This window comes from Sceloporus occidentalis, unplaced genomic scaffold, assembly GCF_023333645.1.
Source record: "Sceloporus occidentalis isolate IW3139 unplaced genomic scaffold, rSceOcc1.0.p SCAF_4, whole genome shotgun sequence".
Classification (NCBI taxonomy): Eukaryota; Metazoa; Chordata; class Lepidosauria; order Squamata; family Phrynosomatidae; genus Sceloporus; species Sceloporus occidentalis.
The window spans coordinates 79562006-79581123 of record NW_028316984.1 but is presented as its reverse complement, the minus strand read 5'-3'; the positions used below and the strand labels follow the sequence as shown (position 1 = coordinate 79581123).

Here is a 19118-nt window from a genome sequence, read left to right as displayed (position 1 = left end):
AGACAGACAGACTTGTGGATTTCAAAAAGAAAGTCCCAGAAAGCAGCTATCAGTTCTTGACCCAACGTGGTTGTCCCTCAAACCCAGTGCACTCCAGACACAACAGACAGCCTGGACCTTCAATACCAAACTGAAAGTTGTCATTGGTCATGAGCCTTTGCCCCTGCATCTCTTTGGCATAAGGCAAATCCCTTATGGCAGTTAAGAATTCGAGATAATTCCATAAATTCACAATAGGTAATTTCCTCTTGTCTGCTTTAAAACATGCTGTTCTCGGGGACTTTGGCCAGTTTAGATGTATTAAAAAGTAGCAACTTAGGCACTATAAATGTGGTTTCCAGCAAAGAGCAAATTGCTATCCCAGAGGGTCTTTCAGGTATTAAAAAAATAAGTGTTCAGCCCCAAACCAGCTACACTCAGTGTAACCAATAGGCTCATCCTATTCCACACAGTGATGATGGGTGATAAATACAAGCCAAAGATGCTTTTATCCTGCAAAAATCCTGCTTTTGTAGCCTTGTATGCTAAAATTCTGGCTTCCAGAGGCTTCTTTGTACTACCCAATTACAGTGCTGTGATTCCACTTTCACTGCTGTGGCTGTATCCTATGGAATCGTGGAGTTTGTAATCTCAGGCGACACTGGAGCTCCCTGGCAGAGGATTATAAATTCCTTTCTCTAAACTGCAAATCCTAGGATTCCCTAGTATGTTGTCTTTGCCGTTAAAGTAGAATGACAGCACTGTACTTGTGTAGTGATGGAATTACAACTCAGAAGAACTGTGCACTGCATTGCTACAGATCTGGAAATACATAGTTGTTGGGTTGTGGGTTGTTTTTTTTAAATCCTCTACAATCAGGGGAAGGCCAGAGAAAATGGTATGTCATTGCTGCAAGAAGGAGGAGACAGCCTTGTTTTCATAATTTTGTTTCTCTGTTTCTTTAAAGGGCTAGCACAATATCCTTGTGTTTACCTTTTACAGCAAGACTGGGAGTACCCAGTCTCTCAAGATTACTTAGAGCTGTAGTCCTAAACATGTTTCTTAGACTGAGCTTATCTGTACTCAGTGAGATTTACTTACAAGTAATAATATACACATGTAGGAGGTTGTTAGACTAAAGTATTTTCAGTGGACCTTATTTTGAAATAGCGTTGCCAGGAAGAAAAGGGATAGTGGTTCAAGTGTTGGATTAGGACACTGGGAGACCATGATTTAAATCTCCTCTCAGACATGGGAACCCACTGCATGACTAGGGCAAGTCTTATTCTCTCAGCCAATAGAAAATCTCTAAATAAACCTTGCAGAGGAAACCCCATGGTATGGATTTGCTTTAGGGTCACTGCACAACAAACACAACTATTAAAGGTGTAGAACCCCTGTCTTATTTTGCATTTGACCACCCTATGTCAGAATAAAAATGTTTAGAATTGTATTACAGAAATATAAAACATCTACCCTCCATTCACCTAATATCTATTACTCTGCTGTCATTTGGGTTTTAGGTGATTTTCATTCTTTTTTCAGAACTTTAAAGTAACATCTTAATTTTTATGTGGTTGCTGTTATATTTAAAGATGCATTATATTGCTGTTTATGTTGGTCTGTTTTAATTATTTGACCACAAGCTGCCATGAGTACTTGCTTATGGAGAAATATTTTCTAAATAAATAGATAGATAAAATTCAAGTATGTGCTACATTGCTTTTCTGGCAAGAAATGCAAGAAGAGGATACCTGATACTCATCTACTCGAAAGTTAATCTCATTGAGTTCAGTGTAACTTACATTTATCTAAATGCATATAGCATTACAGCCTAAGGCAAGGGTGGGAATTATGGAGTCCACCAGATGTTACTGGACTTCAGTTCCCAGAATTCTTCTGCACTGGTTATGTTGGCTAGGCCTGGTGGGAGTTGAATTCAAACAACCGCTGGAGGGGCTCATGGTTTCTGCTGCAGGCCTAAGGCAGAGTCACAGAAGTATAATTACCACTGAACGCCTGTGGGCTGGGCTGCATGGAAATTAGGAAAGCCAAATCTATCCAAACAAGGCAGAATGCTTAGATTTACAGAGCTGGAAGAGACACCATAGGCCATCTACATCCCCGATAAGCAGCCATCTAACCTCTATTATAAAAAAGTAAATGAAGAAGAGTCACCTTGTCTGGGCAGTCTGTTTCATGGTCAGACAGCTCACATCACCAGGAAATTCTTCCTAATCTACTTCTGAATAGATGAGTATCAGGTATCCTCTTGTTATATGAAATCCCATTTATGAACCCATCTAAAAAATTAAACCCATCTGGTCCTACTCTCTAGAATAACAGAAAACAATGTTGTACCATCATGTATGTCACAGGCCTTCCAATATATATCAGTTCTGAATTACCTCTTGTCCAGACTCTTATCCACCTTACTTCCTATTCTCATGGTCCTTTTCTGAATCCTCTACAGAAATTTTGAAAAGGGGAATAACAAAGCAAGTTCTTGAGCCACCACAGAACAGCACAGGGAGAAAGGAAAGGTGGTCCTTGTAATGCTTTACTGAACAATGAGGGAATATATTAGCAGTTCAGATTTGGAGCAGTGATAAAAACAACTGAAAACAGAAACACAAGGAGAGGTCTACAGGATCCCATCCCCATATCCTCCATGCCTTGAAGATGGTGGACTACAAATTCCATCACCCCAACCCACATGGTTGCTGGCTGGGGATGATGAACACTGTGGTCCAACATCTGGAGCAGCCCTCAGACTGGGGGGAAATGTTCTAAATCACATTTCCAATTCCATCCCTCTATGTTTCTCTGCAGCATTGCCTAGGCAACAGTTTGAGTCTGAACAGCAGATTTTTGTTCAGGTAAGGGGAAAGAGAAAACCAGGTGTCAAGCCCAAGGCAAGGGGGGAAGATGAGTACAGCCCACTTGTGGAATGTTTTCATTTGAGTGGCTAAAAACAAACAGTTTACTGCTCTTTAACTCTGCATTTGCCTCTCTGTTGATGATCCAGGACTGATAAGGCAACATGTCTGGAATTTCTCACCCCTTCACACACACATTCTCTCTAGTAAATGGAGCCTTGACCTCTAAAGCAACAAATGAGCTTATGTTCTATTCCTTTCCAGGTTTCCTTGGTCATGGCTGACCTGAAAACCCACCCAATGGACTGGAGAACTGGTATGTGTATCCCAGGTGCCCACAGAGGGAAGTATAAGATTGCACCTGTTGGGCATGCACAAGCTGGTGCTTCATCCTTGATACCCAGGTAAGATTTAACAATGCTTTCTTGACATGCCTCTTGTGGAGCAACATTTGGGCATCCCAGACAAGGAACTAATTTTACATACTTATATGCTCAGCAACGAGCCAGTGTGGTGTAGCGGTTTGAGTGCTGGACTGGACTAAGACTCTAGTAGGACACCAGGCTTTGAATCTCTACCCAGCCATGGAAGCCCCCTCTGAACAATTCTTGCCAAGAAAATCCTATGATAGGGTTGTCTTAGAGTTGTCATAAGTTGGGAAAAACTTGAAAGCACACAAAAACAATATCCAGTTCTACCACCAATCCTTTACAGTTTTCTCTTACCTCACAGGCAGCATCTGCACTGCAGAAATAATGCAGTTTGATACTGCTTTAAATGCCATGGTTCAATGCTATGGAATTCTAGAAATTGTAGTTTTGTGAAACATTTAGCCTCTTCTATCTGTTTCTATAACAAACCACAATTCCCAGAATTCATAGCACTGAGCCATGGCAGTTAAAGTGGTGTCAATCTGGATTATTTCTTCAGTGTGGATGCATCCCTAGTCTGGTGCACCTTGGCTGTCCCCTGCCTCCCTTCCCCTTCTTCTTGGACACTTATCCTAGTTCTGCTATTACTTTTTAAATTAAAACACACACACACCCATAGACAAAGTTTAGAACATCTAACTACAACTGTTGGTCTCACTTAGGCCTTTCTAAAGAGTCATGAAGTCAGCAACAAAACCATAGCAGGATGGCTTTCTCTCAGAGACAGTGCCCTGAGGATGGATTACCTGTCCTAGCAGGCACACCTGGAAATGCAGAAGACATGCAGCTCACACGCTCAGGCTTGTCATCACTACAGACCGTGCTCCCAAACAGAGGTGCTCAGGAAGGGAGGGATCTCTGCAGCCCTGAGGACAAGGGCTAATCTTAGTGCAAGGACAAACTGTAGATGCTGCTGATCTGCAGCTCTCACTTTTCTCACCTTTGCCTATAGTGGTTACATCTGATGGAAGTTGCAGTTCTACAACATCTAGAGGACCACACTTTGCTCAACCCTGTCTTAGTATATTGAAGTTCTGGTCAGAGGAAACCTGTCCTCATCCGTGATTTTTCTATTTTCAGGGCTTTTTAATGTAAGCCAACAGAGGCTGTGTCTTCAAAGGGCTAGAGACTGGTGTCTGTGATGGGAGGGTGCCTATTGCTTATATGATATTATGTTAATGTGTTCATTATATTTTAATATGCTGCTATATTATGTTGGGCTGCGGGATGATGGGGTTTCCAGTTATACTTAACTATATATAGGCTGTTAAGGTTTAATATAAATTAGTCCTGTTGCAGCTTAAGGTTTATCACTCAAGGTCACAGGTGCAGTGGGGAGATAACACTGTGTGAGAGCTTAATTGTTTTGAGAGTTTTGCCAAGAGCCCGGACAGGAGGACATTATATCACCAGGGCAGAGATTCATCATTGCGCGGGAAAGAGTTATCCAATTAGTTTGCTTTATTGCTTGATGGGGTGGGATTGCTTGATGGGGTTATAAAAACAATATGTTCATGCTTACTTTCATTCCTGACAAAAAAGTCACTTCTGTTGTATGTATCTCTTTCTTCAATAAAGCTGTTCCTTTTTCAAAGTACAGCCTCTTGTTGTAAGAGGGGGGGCTGCAATTGGGAGCCTGACAAGTATCTATTGACTGACTCCTATGTACTGTCCAGGAAGGATTACTGCACTACAGTCTTATAGTGCTGCTATTCCACTTTCACTGCTCTGACTGCCTCCTATAGCATTCTGGGATTTGCAGTTTAGGGAGGGGCATTTAGAATTCTCAGCCAGAGAGCTCTTAGGCATCACTGAATTACAAACCCAGAATGCAACAGGAGGCAGCCAGAGCAGCAAAAGTGGGATGGCAGCAGATAAGAGTGTTGTTTGGTAAGAGGATCATGGAGTTTCCTACCAGCATAAAACTACTTGAGGGTAAAGCTAGTGTCTGTACATTTTCTCCAGCCCTGATCTCCCTCCCGATGTCATTAGAGTGTTGCTATTACTGAGTCAAGTCTCCTTCTCACACATACTTTGGACTACAGTTGCCAGAATGCTCTAGTCAGCATGCCACTGACCATATTGACTGGGATTTTGGGGATGAATGTAGTTTATTAACCCTAACCCTAACCCAAGAGCCTGTCCTGAGCATAGTTCAGCAAAGCCAGTTCTGATCCATATAGAGGAGAGGAAAACAGTGAGAGGGAAGCTCCCCTGCACCCAGTTGAGTGTCATGTGCAAGAAAGCAGTTTGTTGGAGAGATGATGCTATGCATGGGTTGGGACAGAGCCAAAGTGGGCAGAGTCACTTTCCTTTTTAAATTTTCTCTCTAGGTCTTCTCTCCCCTCCCCCTCACTAGCTGCCAGCCAGGAGAAGACAGCTTTCTTTTGCAAGCAATCCAAACTCATTGAGTGCAGAGAATTTTTGAAAGTGGGAGGAGAGCTACAAGCAGATCAACCATGGCAGAGATATACCCATGAGGTACATTCTGCTCTCTTCTCCAAACAGCTACATGTGGCAACATTCTTTCTCTTCATTTCCTGCTGCCTTGTTGCTCCTCCAAACAGAGCTGGAAAGGAGAGGAGTAAACCTACTAAGAACACATGGAAGCGCCCAAATCCCATGCATAAACGGGCTTTAAATCATTGAATATCGCAAGAGCGGGATTGTTTTCAGACAACATTGTGCGACTTTGGCATTAACCCAACATTAACTTGTGGAGAAAGCCACAAAATCACCCCACATTTTAACTTTGGGGAAATCCTGAAGTCAAAAAGCGGCACGATTTTGCACCTTTCTGCATGGGTTAATGTTGGGTTAATACCAAAGTGCTCTGATGTGTATGAAAGCAATCCCATTCTTGTGGGATATTCGTGGGATTTAAAGCCTGTTTATCCACAGGATTTGGTCTCTGCCTCCCGTGTGATAAACTCCTAAGAAGCAGGTGAAGCTAGAGCCAAATATTGGATTTCTAGTCTTCATCAAGGCCAGAGGCGCTGGGCTTTGAACAACCGCATGAACTCCAGAGTTTTATTTTTGCCAAATAGGAAGGTGCCACATGGGGGGAACCTCAGTCCCAACCATGAACAGCATGGATTGCGCTCTGAATAGGGTTGCCATAATTGTCCACTTTTACCAGGGACAAAATGTGGAACAAATTCAAGACCAAACTGTAGGACAACTGCAGGACAAAACTCAGCCCAAAATGTAGGACATTGAAGAAAAATGGTGGACCTTAAATGTCCTACATTTTGAGCTGAGTTTTGTCCTGCAGTTGCCCTACAGTTTGGTCTTGAATTTGTCCTACATTTTGTCCCTGGTAAAAGTGGACAATTATGGCAGCCACTGCATGATAAATCCCCAGGTGCATTTTTGCCAGATAGGAAGGTGCCACGTGGCTGGAACCTTTTGAATTTTGCCCCCATGCCAAAACATTGAACCTGTGCCAAAAATATTGGGGAGCCTACCACTAAGACCAGGCAGAAAGGAAGGAAACAGGGCATGCATTTTTTTAAAGACAGGGTGTTGGCACACTCCTCTTACTAAAGTTGGACCTTCCAAAACCCCCTTCTTTACAGACTGTAGTTGGTTTGGTGTTTTCCCCCCTTGTCTTGCTGGCTCTCTAGACTTGCTCCTCTATGCCTCTTATTCAGGCTGACCAGATGTCACAACTGCAAAGGAGGACAAGGCACCACAAAATGTAGGGCCTTCAAGGAAAATGTAGGACATGACAAAATAAAAACTAGAAACACTCCTAGAAATGTGGATTCATGCTTCTTAGTGCTGCTCAAAATAGAGGACATTTTTAAATTCCTTTTGAACAGAAAGCTGGAATGTAGGCAGGGCGAGCAGATGTCATAACCACAAAGGAGGACAAGGCACCCTTAAATGTAGGACGTGTAAGAAAAATGTAGGGCATGGTCGACTAAAAGCTCAAAATACTCCTAGAAATATACATCCCTGCTTCTTAGGTCCAAAACACACTGCAAAAATAATCCAGTTTTGAGACTGCTTTAACTGCTCTGGCTCAGTGCTAGGGACCTCTGGGAACTGTAGTTTTGTGTGAGACATTAAGCCTTCTCTGTCTGGTGCCACAGTAAACTACAGACCCCGGTATTCTCTAGCACTCAGCCGGGGCAGTTAAAGCGGTCTCAGACTGGGTTATTTCTGTAGTGTGTTTTGGACCTTAGTCGTGCTTAAAAAGGGAGGACATTTTGCAGTTCCTCCTGGACAGAAGAAATGTAGGGCATGTAGGTAGCAGGTAGGAGTGTGGGTATGTATTGGGGTTATGAGGTTTGTATATTATGGGAGGTTGAGCTTTGGAGGCTTATTGATAAGGGGTATGTGGGGTATAAGCACGTATGTGTATGTAGTTAAGTAGTATGCATGGAACAGGTATTACGATGTGCGAACTAGGGGATTGACTGTAAGGAGAATGGCTATGCAGTATGTGTTTTCCAGCTGTCAATGTTTTTAATTGAAATAAAATGTATAGTTAATTTTTAAAAAAGAAAGACATGTAGGGCCCGTCCTGGAAAAGGAGGTCACTATGCTCCTGTTTTGATCTGGAGGGGACAGAGCTAGTTTGGGGGATTGAGCCTTGGGAGCCGGACTAAGCTGCTGAGGGAGGGAGGGAGGGAGGGAGGGAGGGAGGGAAGGAAGACTCCCCCGCCTTTCCCTCCCAATCAAGAGGGCTTATGGGTGGGGGCGGGGCCAGTCTCTAGCCCCCCCCCTTTGCCCCTCCCCTCCCATATAATGCCTCTGCTGCAGGGCGGTTTGCACCAGGCGTAGCTGCTTCTCACAGAGACTCCGTCGCCCCGACTCTTACGTGAGAACTCAGCCCCGCCGTCTTGCACCATGGTAAGAAGAAGAAGAAGAAGAAGAAGAAGGGGGCAGGGGGGGCCGTGGACCCGTGGAAACGCCCTGGGGACTGGACTGGGAAGGGCCGCTGGCCAAGGGAACCTGGCTCTTGCCTTACCTTTGGGAAGCTGCGGCGCTGGTTCTTGAGGGCGCCAACCAAGTTCCCGACTTTTCTGGGCGGGTTTCTCCAGAGGAGGAGGGTTGCCCTTGCTGAGAGAGTGTGACTGGCCCTCCGCTCTCGGCCCCACAGCATACTCCGACTCCCAGAATTCCATAGCATTGAGCCAGAATAGAGTTAAAGCGGTGCCAAACCCGTTTTATTTCTCTAGTGTGGATGCAGCCCCCTTAAAAATGTGACCCGTGGCTCCCTGCTCCCAATGGGAAGGACCTGGGGGAATGCCTCCGGGGACACAGAAGGCTTCGCCGCAAAGGAGGTCAGGGCACCACAAAATGGAGGACGTTCCAGAGGCCACGAATCAAGAAATAAAGGCGGGACGGGAGGAGAAGGGAGAGCGCGGGCTCCTTGGGGCCGAGCCCAGGAGGGAGGGCGCCGTGTTGGGGAGGCGGGAGTGGAGGTCGTGCCCAGGACCTGAATGCCATCTCCGAGGGGGCCCTGGGCTTGTCTTGAGAAGCCCTGGAGCCGTCGTCGTCGTGCGGCCGGTGTCCTTTTCGCGGACTATTAATAGAGGGAGAGGGAGCCAGATCCCGGGGCTGGAAATAGCCCGGCCGGAGTCCAAAGGAGGTCATCGTCGCCTCTCTTCGGGGGAGAGCTTGGCCAGGCCTATATTTAGCGCCCCAGCAGCAGCAGCAAGGACATAGCCAAGGGGGGGTCCTTAGGGTCTGACCCCCCTTCCGTTAGATACAATGAATGGCGCCTGCCGCCACACCCAAGCCCCATGATAATGGTGACACTTAGTCTGGACCCCCCCTTCCCAAAATCCTGGCTCCGTCTCTGCCAGCAGGCTGGAAAGGGGGCCCCTGGAGCCCCTGGCCGGTCCCCAGCAGCGAAGGGGTCCGGTTCCCTAAAGGCTCCTCCTTTGCACGCAGCCTTCCTTCGGGGACTGCGTCACTTGTGAATGTGCGCCATACTTGGAGGCGGGAGGGAGGGAGGGAGGGAGGCAGGCGGAAGAGAGCCATTTTAAAAGTAGCAGGCTTGGGCCAGCTTTTAAAGCTCCTCCAGTGGGGAGGGAGCAAACGTCCCGCCTTGACCCTCAGCCTCCCACCCCAGCCAGGGTCTGCATCTGGCACCAGAAACTGGCCCTTGACTTTGCCCAGGTTCTTCTTTTTCTAGGGCGCCTCCACCATTTCCTCCTTCTCTCTGCGGAAGGAATTTCCAAATGTCCTCCATTTTGAGCACGGCTGAGAAGCGTGGGTTTATATTTTGTCCCTCGGCTGTCCTCCATTTGGCGGTGTCTGGTCCTCCTTTGCAGTGGGGACCCCTGTTCACCCTGGCTTCTCCTCTCCGTGGCTCCACCTGCCTCTTCTCTGATTCTGCAGAAGCCATAGCGAGAGATCTTGTAGCACCCTTGAGACTTAACTAAAGAAAGAATTTGGCAGCATGAGCTTTCCTAGATTCAGGTCTACTGCCTCAGATGCATTCAAGGAAGTCAAAAGTCCAAGTCATTTATTATGGCAAATAGCCAGCATTATTTGAGGAAGTAGACTTGAGTCTACAAAAGTTCGTGCGGCTAACTTCTCTCTTTAGTTAGTGTCAAGGGTGCTACAAAATCTTCCTACATACTATTTCACAGACTTAACAGGGCTACTATATCTTTGAATGCTACCTCTGTGGAAGTCAGTAGCAGAGCCATGAGGAGGGCGTTTCATGCAGAGTCTCAGCAGTTTGGGGGAGACAGGGAGGCTCCCACTTTTAAGTAGTCAACGGTTAAAAAGAGGAACTTAGCAGAGTCACTTAGCTGGCTTGTTTTGGCATCCGGTTTGTATGGTGAGCCTCCATCTCCATACGTTACACCATGTAGGAGGAGAGATGAACAGCAGTTAAGAGGAAGAAGCAGCTTAGCGCCCTCTAAACGGTTTTGGACTGCAGTGCCCAGAACTGGCCAGCCAGCATTGTCAGGGATTATGGGAGATCAGCTATAATAAATAGTGATTCAAACAGAATGGTGCAAAAGTTAAGCTGTTCTTAATTTGGTTTGGCACCATTCTTTTTGAATAACCCTGTTTTTCCCCAGTAAGTAATGGTTTATAGAATCATAGAATTGGAAGAGAGCCATCCAGTCCAACCTCCTGCCATGCAGGAAATCTAAATCAAAGCATCCCCAACACTGCCTTCAAGTAGACCTCAGCTCAGGATGACCCTATGAATGAGACATCTCCAAGACCCTTTATTCTCATCCTCTTTGCTCAGGTTCAAGCTCATGGACTCCCTGATTTGAATCTAGCTATCTGGCATGTGGCCTTCCTCTCTTTCTATTGCCTTCTATTGTCTTACTGTCTTTTCCAGTGAGTCCTGCCTTCTCGTGATGTGGCCCAAGTAGGACAGCCTCAGTTTAGTCATCTTGACTTCCAGGGAGAGTTTAGCCTTGATCTGTTCAAGGACCCATTTGTTGTCCTTTTGGCCATCTATGGTAACAATTTGTTGTAAATATATATTATAATGTATATTATCACCATTGTATGATAATAAAATTTTATTTATATTTCCCGCCTCTCCTTGTGGCCACCTGCAGTGAAGTTTGAAAATTATGTTCAGTCATTTGATTCTGTTTAGCTATTGACCACTACAAAATGTAGCTTCACTGTGTTGTAAGAGTTCTCAGAAGACATTTGAAACTCTGCTCTCTTTATGAAATCAGGGTGGGTTTTTTTAAGCATTGCTAATTATGGATGCTGTTGGAATTAGGATTCAGGGGAAAACATGTTGTAGAAGGCGTTGAGTATGGCAAGTTGAGAAGTGCCCATTTAGATATATTAGAAGTGTTAAGAACTTGCAGCTTAAACAGAAGCTCACTAATTATTTTTATCCTTTCTGCAGTAAAACACTCGAAGCAAAGTAGAATCAAAAAGTTGTCTTACTGGTTAACAACCAGTGGGTTTATCAAATGCAAAAAGGTGCACTTTTGAGGCTATTTTGCTTCTTGGGCTACTCCAAGAAGGAATAAAGATATTTAAGATGTCCAGGCTGAAACTGTTCATGTTTACTCATAGGTAACCCTCACTAAATTTAGCAGCTCTTGTAGTATGCCTTCAAGTTGTCTCGAACTTATGATCTAGTCATAGTCTTAGAATTTTCTTGGCAAGATTTATTCATAGGGGGCTAGCTATTGCCTTTCTCTCAATGCACCCTACAGCGCCTGATATTTTCTGGCCAGCTCCCTTCTAACATCTAGTTACTAACCAGGCCTGTCCCCTGCCTGTCTTCTGAGATCGAACAGTATTTGCTGTCTCATTGTGCAGGTGCATGAGCTCTGCTTCTGGAGTGCCAGCTTTGTGCTGACAGGCCAAGAGAAGCCCTCAGAGGGGGGCAAAGCTAGTTGCTTTCAAGCCAGAGGGAGAAATGGTTTTGGGGGACCCCCCCGCAACAAACCCCTACCCACTGAAAACCCTAGAACAGCACTGATAATGCAACTGCATACTCCCATTATTTAGTTCTTTGTGCAAAGGATAGGAGCACCCTATCATTTGAGGCATTATTTGTTATCTACATTTTTGTACACCTTGGACTAGGATTCATTACTTTGGTGAAGAGAGTGCCTTTATTTTAAAGTTAATAGCCAGTAATGGCACTGAGGATATCCTGCTTGCAAACCCCAGATTCCCCCTTCCTGGGTCTTGGCAATTGAAGGTTACTCCCACCCTGCCAGTATGCTTTCCAGTGAGCAACTAAGTGATTCAGTCTCCCTGGAATGGATAAGGATCACATCTTGATACTCGAAGTGAAAGGGGACGAGTTTGAAGCACAATGTTGTTGGTGCTCAGGCCCATTTAGCACCTGGCTTAGTGTGTTGGCACAGAATCAAGACTGCTGCAGGAACAAGGTTGTCATTTCCCTGGGCTGGGTTGCCCAACAGGCTGGATAACTCTGCAAATAGCTACTTTCCCTGACCTAGTTGTGATGGTGTGTCCCTCTGAATACCAGCTGGTATGTACTCTCCAGATGCATCAGCACTTTGTGATTTTTCTTTCTTGGGCTGTTACCAGCTTGGCCACTAAAGTCCACACTGCAGTATGACCTTCCAATTCCTCCTTTTGGTGAGGTTGCAGTCACATTGTAACCAATTGTAACCCTGGAATGGGTTTCTGGTTTCTGGATCTGTTTATGAATACAATGTGCAACTCTTCCTCCTCTCCCTCCTCCTTCATTCTGCTGTGGGCTGGAGTCTCTGCTAGCCTTGATACACATGCTGTCTGTGAGCAGCAAGGGCTAATTGTGGTGCAGTGAGTGTTCTGCAGTGCTGTCACTGCAGTCTTGGTTCCAAGTGGAAATGACTGGATGTAACCTGTGTGGATTCACATACCTTTGTCCTGGGGAATGCCTATACCATGTCCTAGCATGCTTTCCTAATCAGGGTGTTGTCAGGATGTATGCATGTGGTGTGTCAACCAGTGAAATTTATTGTAGTGGCGGCAGAGGAGAGACGCACAGTATAGAGGCCTGTATGCATTTTTATAGATTGTAGAGAGTGTGGGTGTCCCAAGAAAGTGTTCTTTGAACATGTACCATAATATGTAGAAAGTCACTAAGTGGCAGTCTTAACAATCCTACTATATCTGCTCACTTCAGACACTTGCCACCACCAGGTTCTTTAATAGCCACTCAGTAGAAATAAATGGGATGGTGTGTGTGTGGGGGGGGGGGGGGTTGGAGCTTTCAGTTTAATGTGCTGTTATGGCAGTGGTGTGCAAGTTGTTTGGGATTTATGACTACCCTATCATGGGGTTTTCTTGGCAACATTTGTTCTGAGGAGGTTTGCCATTGCTTTCTCCTGAGGCTGAGAGCATGTGACTTGCCCACTGTCACCCAGTGGGTTTCATGGCCAAGCTGGGAATTGAACCCTGGTCTCCAGTCATCATCCAACACTCAAACCACTATACCATGCTGGTTGTACATAGTTCAGGTTCATTTCTTCCTCTGCCCGCATTTACTTTGACATTTAACAGGTATATGTCAATGATCCTACTGTTCTGTTCTGTAACCCCTTCAGATATGATGCGTCAATCTGCAGCACAGGTGCCACAAAATGCACTATCTGCATGTGTGTACTTGGCTGTGACATGTCTTTCCCATGTCACTTTGTGCTGCTCCTTGGCTTAATAGGACTAGAGACAAAACTGTATCAAGGCTTGGGGGTGGTTTGCAAGTAGTGCTCACCAACATCCTGCTGTGAAATGTTCTAGACAGAGCCACACCTCTCAAAATATTTTTTTTCTTATTGATGAGTCAAGAATAGTCAACTTAACCAGTTGATCTGATATAACACCTCCCACTACTAAGGGTGCATAGCCTGCTCTGTGTTCAGTCCCTCAGGGTCCATAACTTTGATTTGCTTTTGATAGGATTATCACATTGATCACATTTTACTGGACGATGCTCAGAATCCAATACCAAAATGGTGTAGTAATTGGAGAATTTGATTGGGTTTTGGGAGATTCTAGTTTTTAGGCCCCCTCCTTAAGCCACTTTGGGCCAGTCACTCGTTTTCTGCATGATTTACCTTACCAGGTTGTTACGAGAATAAAGTGGAGACAGGAGAGGCATATATGCCATCTTGAGCTTACTGGAGATAGGTGTGACATAAATGTTACGAATAAATCTATTATTTTTTCTCTACAGCGTGAGTGTATTTCTATCCATGTTGGCCAGGCTGGCGTGCAGATGGGTAATACTTGCTGGGAATTGTATTGCTTGGAACATGGGATTCAACCTGATGGACAGATGCCAAGCGAGAAGACCATTGGGGGTGGTGATGACTCCTTCACCACCTTCTTCTGTGAAACTGGTGCTGGGAAACACGTACCTCGGGCTGTCTTTGTGGACTTGGAACCCACTGTGATTGGTGAGTGTACATGTATGACTCTGGTCCTTTAATAGGTTGCATAGGTTACTCTTCCCATTTTCCCTGTAGTCTGGCTGTTGGTGTTGGTTTGTACCCTTCAGCAAAACAATACCCAAATACTAGCTTGGGGACAGGTAGCCACAAGGCCAAATTTGGCTCTTAAGAAGTTTTGTCTGTCTGAAACCACTCACTATACTTAACATTTCTTCCCCCACATCCCCATCCTTTTCTAGATGAGATTCGTACTGGGCCTTACCGCCAGCTCTTCCATCCTGAGCAGATGATTACTGGCAAAGAAGATGCTGCCAACAACTATGCTCGTGGGCACTATACTATTGGCAAAGAGATCATTGACTTGGTGTTGGACAGGATCCGGAAACTGGTATAATTATAGTGAGGGATGGTGGGAGGCTCATGGGGAGAATGGAAGGAATTACTGAGGGGTGGCAAACAGTGCTGAGCTAGAACTTGCAGCTGGAGGGAGGATCTTTAGAGGCCAAGGATTTAAGATGACAATTTTTTTTCATGGAACTTTTGCTGCGAGTCAGATATGGTATTGTCATATGAAGCTGTATGGCATGGATGACTGCACCTCATTCTGTTTCTGTACTCCACCCAATCTCTTATAAGACAAGTAAAGTTGTGCTAGAAGCTCTCTAGTCAAAGATAGAGCAAATCAATGTGACATTTAGGGCCACCATCTCCCTACTTTTTTTTTCTTTGCTCTTGTAAACCCACCACCATCATGTTGCCAAATAAGCAACAGAAGAAGCCATTAAGTAGCAGGATGTGCCCCTTTGAGTTCAGCTTTAAATCTAGAAGGTTGATGTTCTAGTTCTCTCCCTTATGTGCACAGTTCTTGTTTGCTGATAGTGCCAAGACAAAAAGAACTATGGGTGATGTGGTTTGCCCCAGTAGTTACCATCCACTATGTCTTTAGGTCCCTGCCCCCTCTTAATGTCACTGCTTTAGCAACCCAGATTCTTCGTGGAACACCTGATTCTCATCCCTCCCATCCACCCCAAAGTACACAGATCACTCCCTTAAGGACCCACTCTTGGCTCAGTATATAGTCTCTTCTGCATACTTTTCTAAACTTCTGCCTTTTCCTCCTTGGGTTTTTTTCCTCCTCATCTGTTACCAGGTGGTTGTTTTTTTTTTGTTGTTGTTGTTTGTTTGTTTTTTTATCCTGATGGCTGTGTGAATCTTCAGGCCAAGCATGCATGGGATGTGTCTCCCTAGCACCATCGTATATGGTGACTACTCAGCAGTAGATCTTAGAGTGCCAGTTGAAGATCAGTAGTGTAGGCACACTACTGATCAGTAGTGTAGTGTTGAAGATCAATAGTGTGGTCTGCCTTGATACACAACAAATTCCTATGTGCTCTTGAGTCTGCTTGCTTGAGTGCCCTCTACCCTTTTGGCTGAAGTTTGGGTAAAGAGAAGACTGCCTCCCACACATCAATCTCATCCGAAATGATCATGAGAAATGGTTTATGCTCCTTTCCATTTGAATGGGAATCTGAAAAGAGGAAGCTGGGGTGTTTTTTTAAACTTCCTTGCAGCCCTCTACAAAGAGAGTTATCCCAACATATATGGGGGAAATGAACAATATGAAGCTGATCTTTCACTCTTATTTGGGGCGGGGGGCTGGAAACAGTGCAACCTCTTTCTTTTTCTACTTTGTCTGAAGTGACAAGATTACAGTTGTGATGCGAAGGAGCTTTTCAATCCCTAGCCAGAGGATAGAATGGTAGCTTGCCCTGGGTCACATGTATTGTTTGTTGCAATACTTCATTGCTACAAGTGTAATACAATACACTGTCTCCTAACCTTCAAGTAAGCTGTTGCTTCTAGATTAGAAAAAGGAGGTGACAGGAGACTAGCAAGGACAAATTCCCTCCAGATAGCCGTATGATTAATTGCATCAAGTTACATGGTGTTTTAAGTCCATAGGTTAGGGATAGATCCCTCTGGTGCATCTCCCAGGTCAGAACAGCACACTGCATTGCAGGGTGGAAAGAATGTATTGATATTTAGCAACAGTTTCTCTTTTGGGTCTCCAACAGGCTGATCAATGTACTGGACTCCAAGGATTTTTGGTCTTCCACAGCTTTGGAGGAGGCACTGGTTCAGGATTCACTTCCTTGTTGATGGAACGCCTTTCTGTTGACTTTGGCAAAAAGTCCAAGCTAGAATTTGCTATTTACCCAGCTCCACAGATCTCCACAGCAGTGGTGGAGCCCTACAACTCCATCCTCACCACGCACACCACCCTTGAGCACTCAGACTGTGCATTCATGGTGGACAATGAAGCCATCTATGATATCTGCCGCAGAAACCTGGACATTGAGCGTCCAACTTACACAAATCTCAATCGCCTTATCAGCCAGATTGTGTCCTCCATAACAGCCTCCTTGCGCTTTGATGGTGCCCTCAATGTAGATCTAACAGAGTTCCAAACCAACTTAGTGCCGTACCCTCGCATCCATTTCCCTCTGGCCACTTACGCCCCAGTCATCTCTGCAGAGAAGGCTTACCATGAGCAGCTTTCAGTTGCTGAGATCACAAATTCTTGTTTTGAACCTGCTAACCAGATGGTGAAATGTGACCCTCGTCATGGCAAATACATGGCCTGTTGCCTTTTGTACCGAGGCGATGTCGTGCCCAAAGACGTCAATGCTGCAATTGCTGCCATAAAGACCAAGCGCAGCATTCAATTTGTAGATTGGTGCCCCACAGGCTTCAAGGTGGGAATTAATTATCAGCCTCCAACTGCGGTTCCTGGTGGAGACCTAGCCAAGGTGCAGCGAGCAGTATGCATGTTGAGCAACACCACAGCCATTGCAGAGGCCTGGGCCCGCCTGGATCATAAGTTTGATCTGATGTATGCCAAACGGGCCTTTGTGCATTGGTACGTAGGGGAAGGCATGGAAGAAGGGGAGTTCTCTGAGGCACGAGAAGACATGGCTGCCCTGGAGAAGGATTACGAAGAGGTGGGAATTGACTCATATGAAGATGAGGAAGAGGGAGAAGAGTAAATGTAGATGGCCTGCTTTGTTTGAACCTTCCTTTCCATTAAAGAATGCTTGGATTTAATCTGCATTCCTGTCAAATGTGTCTTTCTTGTCCAATACCATAGCTTCTCTATTCCCATAGAGTAGCTCTACTGAATGCAGTTGCTGTCCAGTTTCACCAAGCAGTGTCTCCCCCACTCCTTGACAGGATGTAAAAATGGGAAGTAGATTTCTTAGTAGCTAAAGTTGAGCAACTTGGTGCACCAGTATTGCTCCTCCTGATCTCCAGATTTTTCTTTCTTAAAAAAAAAAATGCTGGCATAGGAGAAAATGAAAAATTAGGTTCTAGCACCATCCTTATTGCCAAGAAAGCACTAACCCCCATAGGGCATTTTTAAGAAATAAAAAGGGTTAGTTACCCCAGTGTACTTGGTTTAGAAGCTTAACTAGCCACCCACAAATATAATACTGGGGGACAAGCATCACCAGTTTATCTAGTGTGGGGTGGGTATCTTGTCTCTGCACCTCATTAGTTTCCTGGATTTGGTAAAGTGATTTTGTGTCTTAGGACTGAGATCTAATCTTTGAATGGTTCTTAAATTCCTGGGAAATTGTGTCTCTTTTAGCCCTACAAGTTTCTGGGAAGTGGGTGTTTTGTGAGGCCACACCCACTCTAGCAGCCATTTTGTGACATCTCATGAAATTCCTTCAAAATGTCTTATCAGCTCAGAAAGGTTGGAGATGCCTGCTTGAAATAATCATGGTGTGTGCCATCTAGAACGGTGCACACCAAAATGGCGCCCGGGGCGTCATCGTTAGGGCCTGGAGCGTGCGGACGCTAGCCCTCACCCCACCCACAGGCTGGCACAAAGTGCTGGTCTGTATAGCCTCTGTCAGTGTAGCTTAGAAAATCCCATTCAGACTTCTCAGTTTTAAAGTAATGGCATTTCCTCTTCATTACTTCTCTTTCTAGATTGTAAGCCTACGGGCAGGGAACCGTCTAACTAAAAGGTTGTATGTACAGCACTGTAAATTTACAGCGCTTTATAAATAAAGGTTAATAATAATAATAATTACATAAAATCCTTTTACACTGCAGCCTGCTACCATGGGCCATTTTGCTGACCATACTGCAGAATATACATGTAGCTTAAAGAGTATGTTCTTAAAATTGTACCTTTTATCTTGACCCAAAGACTGGTGCACTTCTGGAGAAGTTTTCTTGTGGCCTGCTTCCTTTCTGCTAGGGTTAGGTTTTTTTTTTAAAAAAATGTTTTTTTATTATTTTCATGCTAGGGTTAGTTTTAAAGGATAAGCATGTTGCATGTATACCACATCTAATCCCCAGTAGGTTTCAGCTGCCCCACTGAGGTAAGCAGTCATGTATGAAGCCCTTTCCAGCATTTCAGACAATACATTGGACTAAACGTTCACGATCTCTGACAACTAGACATGCAAGCTCGGTATAATAGGAGCTGTAGTCCTTTAAGTAGTGTGTGGGCTTTAAAAAAAGGTGGATAAGAGACTAGCTGAGAGGATAACAATTTTAAAATCTGAATGGAAAATATGATCTTCCCCTCTTCTACCTCCTGTTTCTGTAAACAAAGTGCTTTTTCATTGATCTACAAGTTTCACAACCACTAGAGTGGAGGATGAGAGGCCTACTTGAAAAAAATGTCTTAGCCCCAAGTTAGTCTCTAGTGGCCTCACCAACCTATGCTCCACCCTCTTTTGTACCAGGCAGAGATCCAATCTTCTCCTCACCCCCTGCTTTTTGCTGTGACTATACATGGACAATATCACATAAATCCAGAAAGAAGTGCCAGTCTTCACTCATCCTCATAAGTGGAGGTGGGTGAAATGGTATGAACTTTCTTGGCCTTTCTAAGCTTACTGCTACATACAACTAGATTTCACTCCGGTACCATTTTCTTT

The 19118-nt window shown here is 44.9% G+C and overlaps 2 protein-coding genes across 2 annotated transcripts in view; one reads left to right on the top strand and one right to left on the bottom strand.

The window, feature by feature from the left end:
- The window catches only part of LOC149314068 (tubulin alpha-1D chain-like), a 44862-nt gene extending 35953 nt beyond the window's left edge, over window positions 1-8909 (bottom strand). The window contains exon 1 of the mRNA XM_089520458.1: window positions 8268-8909. Coding sequence (XP_089376584.1) covers window positions 8268-8429 — 162 coding nt within the window. The 5' untranslated portion in view covers window positions 8430-8909. The remainder of the gene's footprint in view (window positions 1-8267) is intronic.
- Window positions 8048-17271, top strand: LOC149314067 (tubulin alpha-4A chain). Its single transcript, XM_089520460.1, has 4 exons — window positions 8048-8149; window positions 13944-14166; window positions 14400-14548; window positions 16236-17271. The coding sequence occupies exons 1-4, from the start codon at window positions 8147-8149 to the stop codon at window positions 17205-17207; spliced, it is 1347 nt and encodes a 448-aa protein (XP_089376586.1). The 5' UTR covers window positions 8048-8146; the 3' UTR covers window positions 17208-17271.
- The last annotated feature ends 1847 nt before the right edge of the window (window positions 17272-19118 follow it).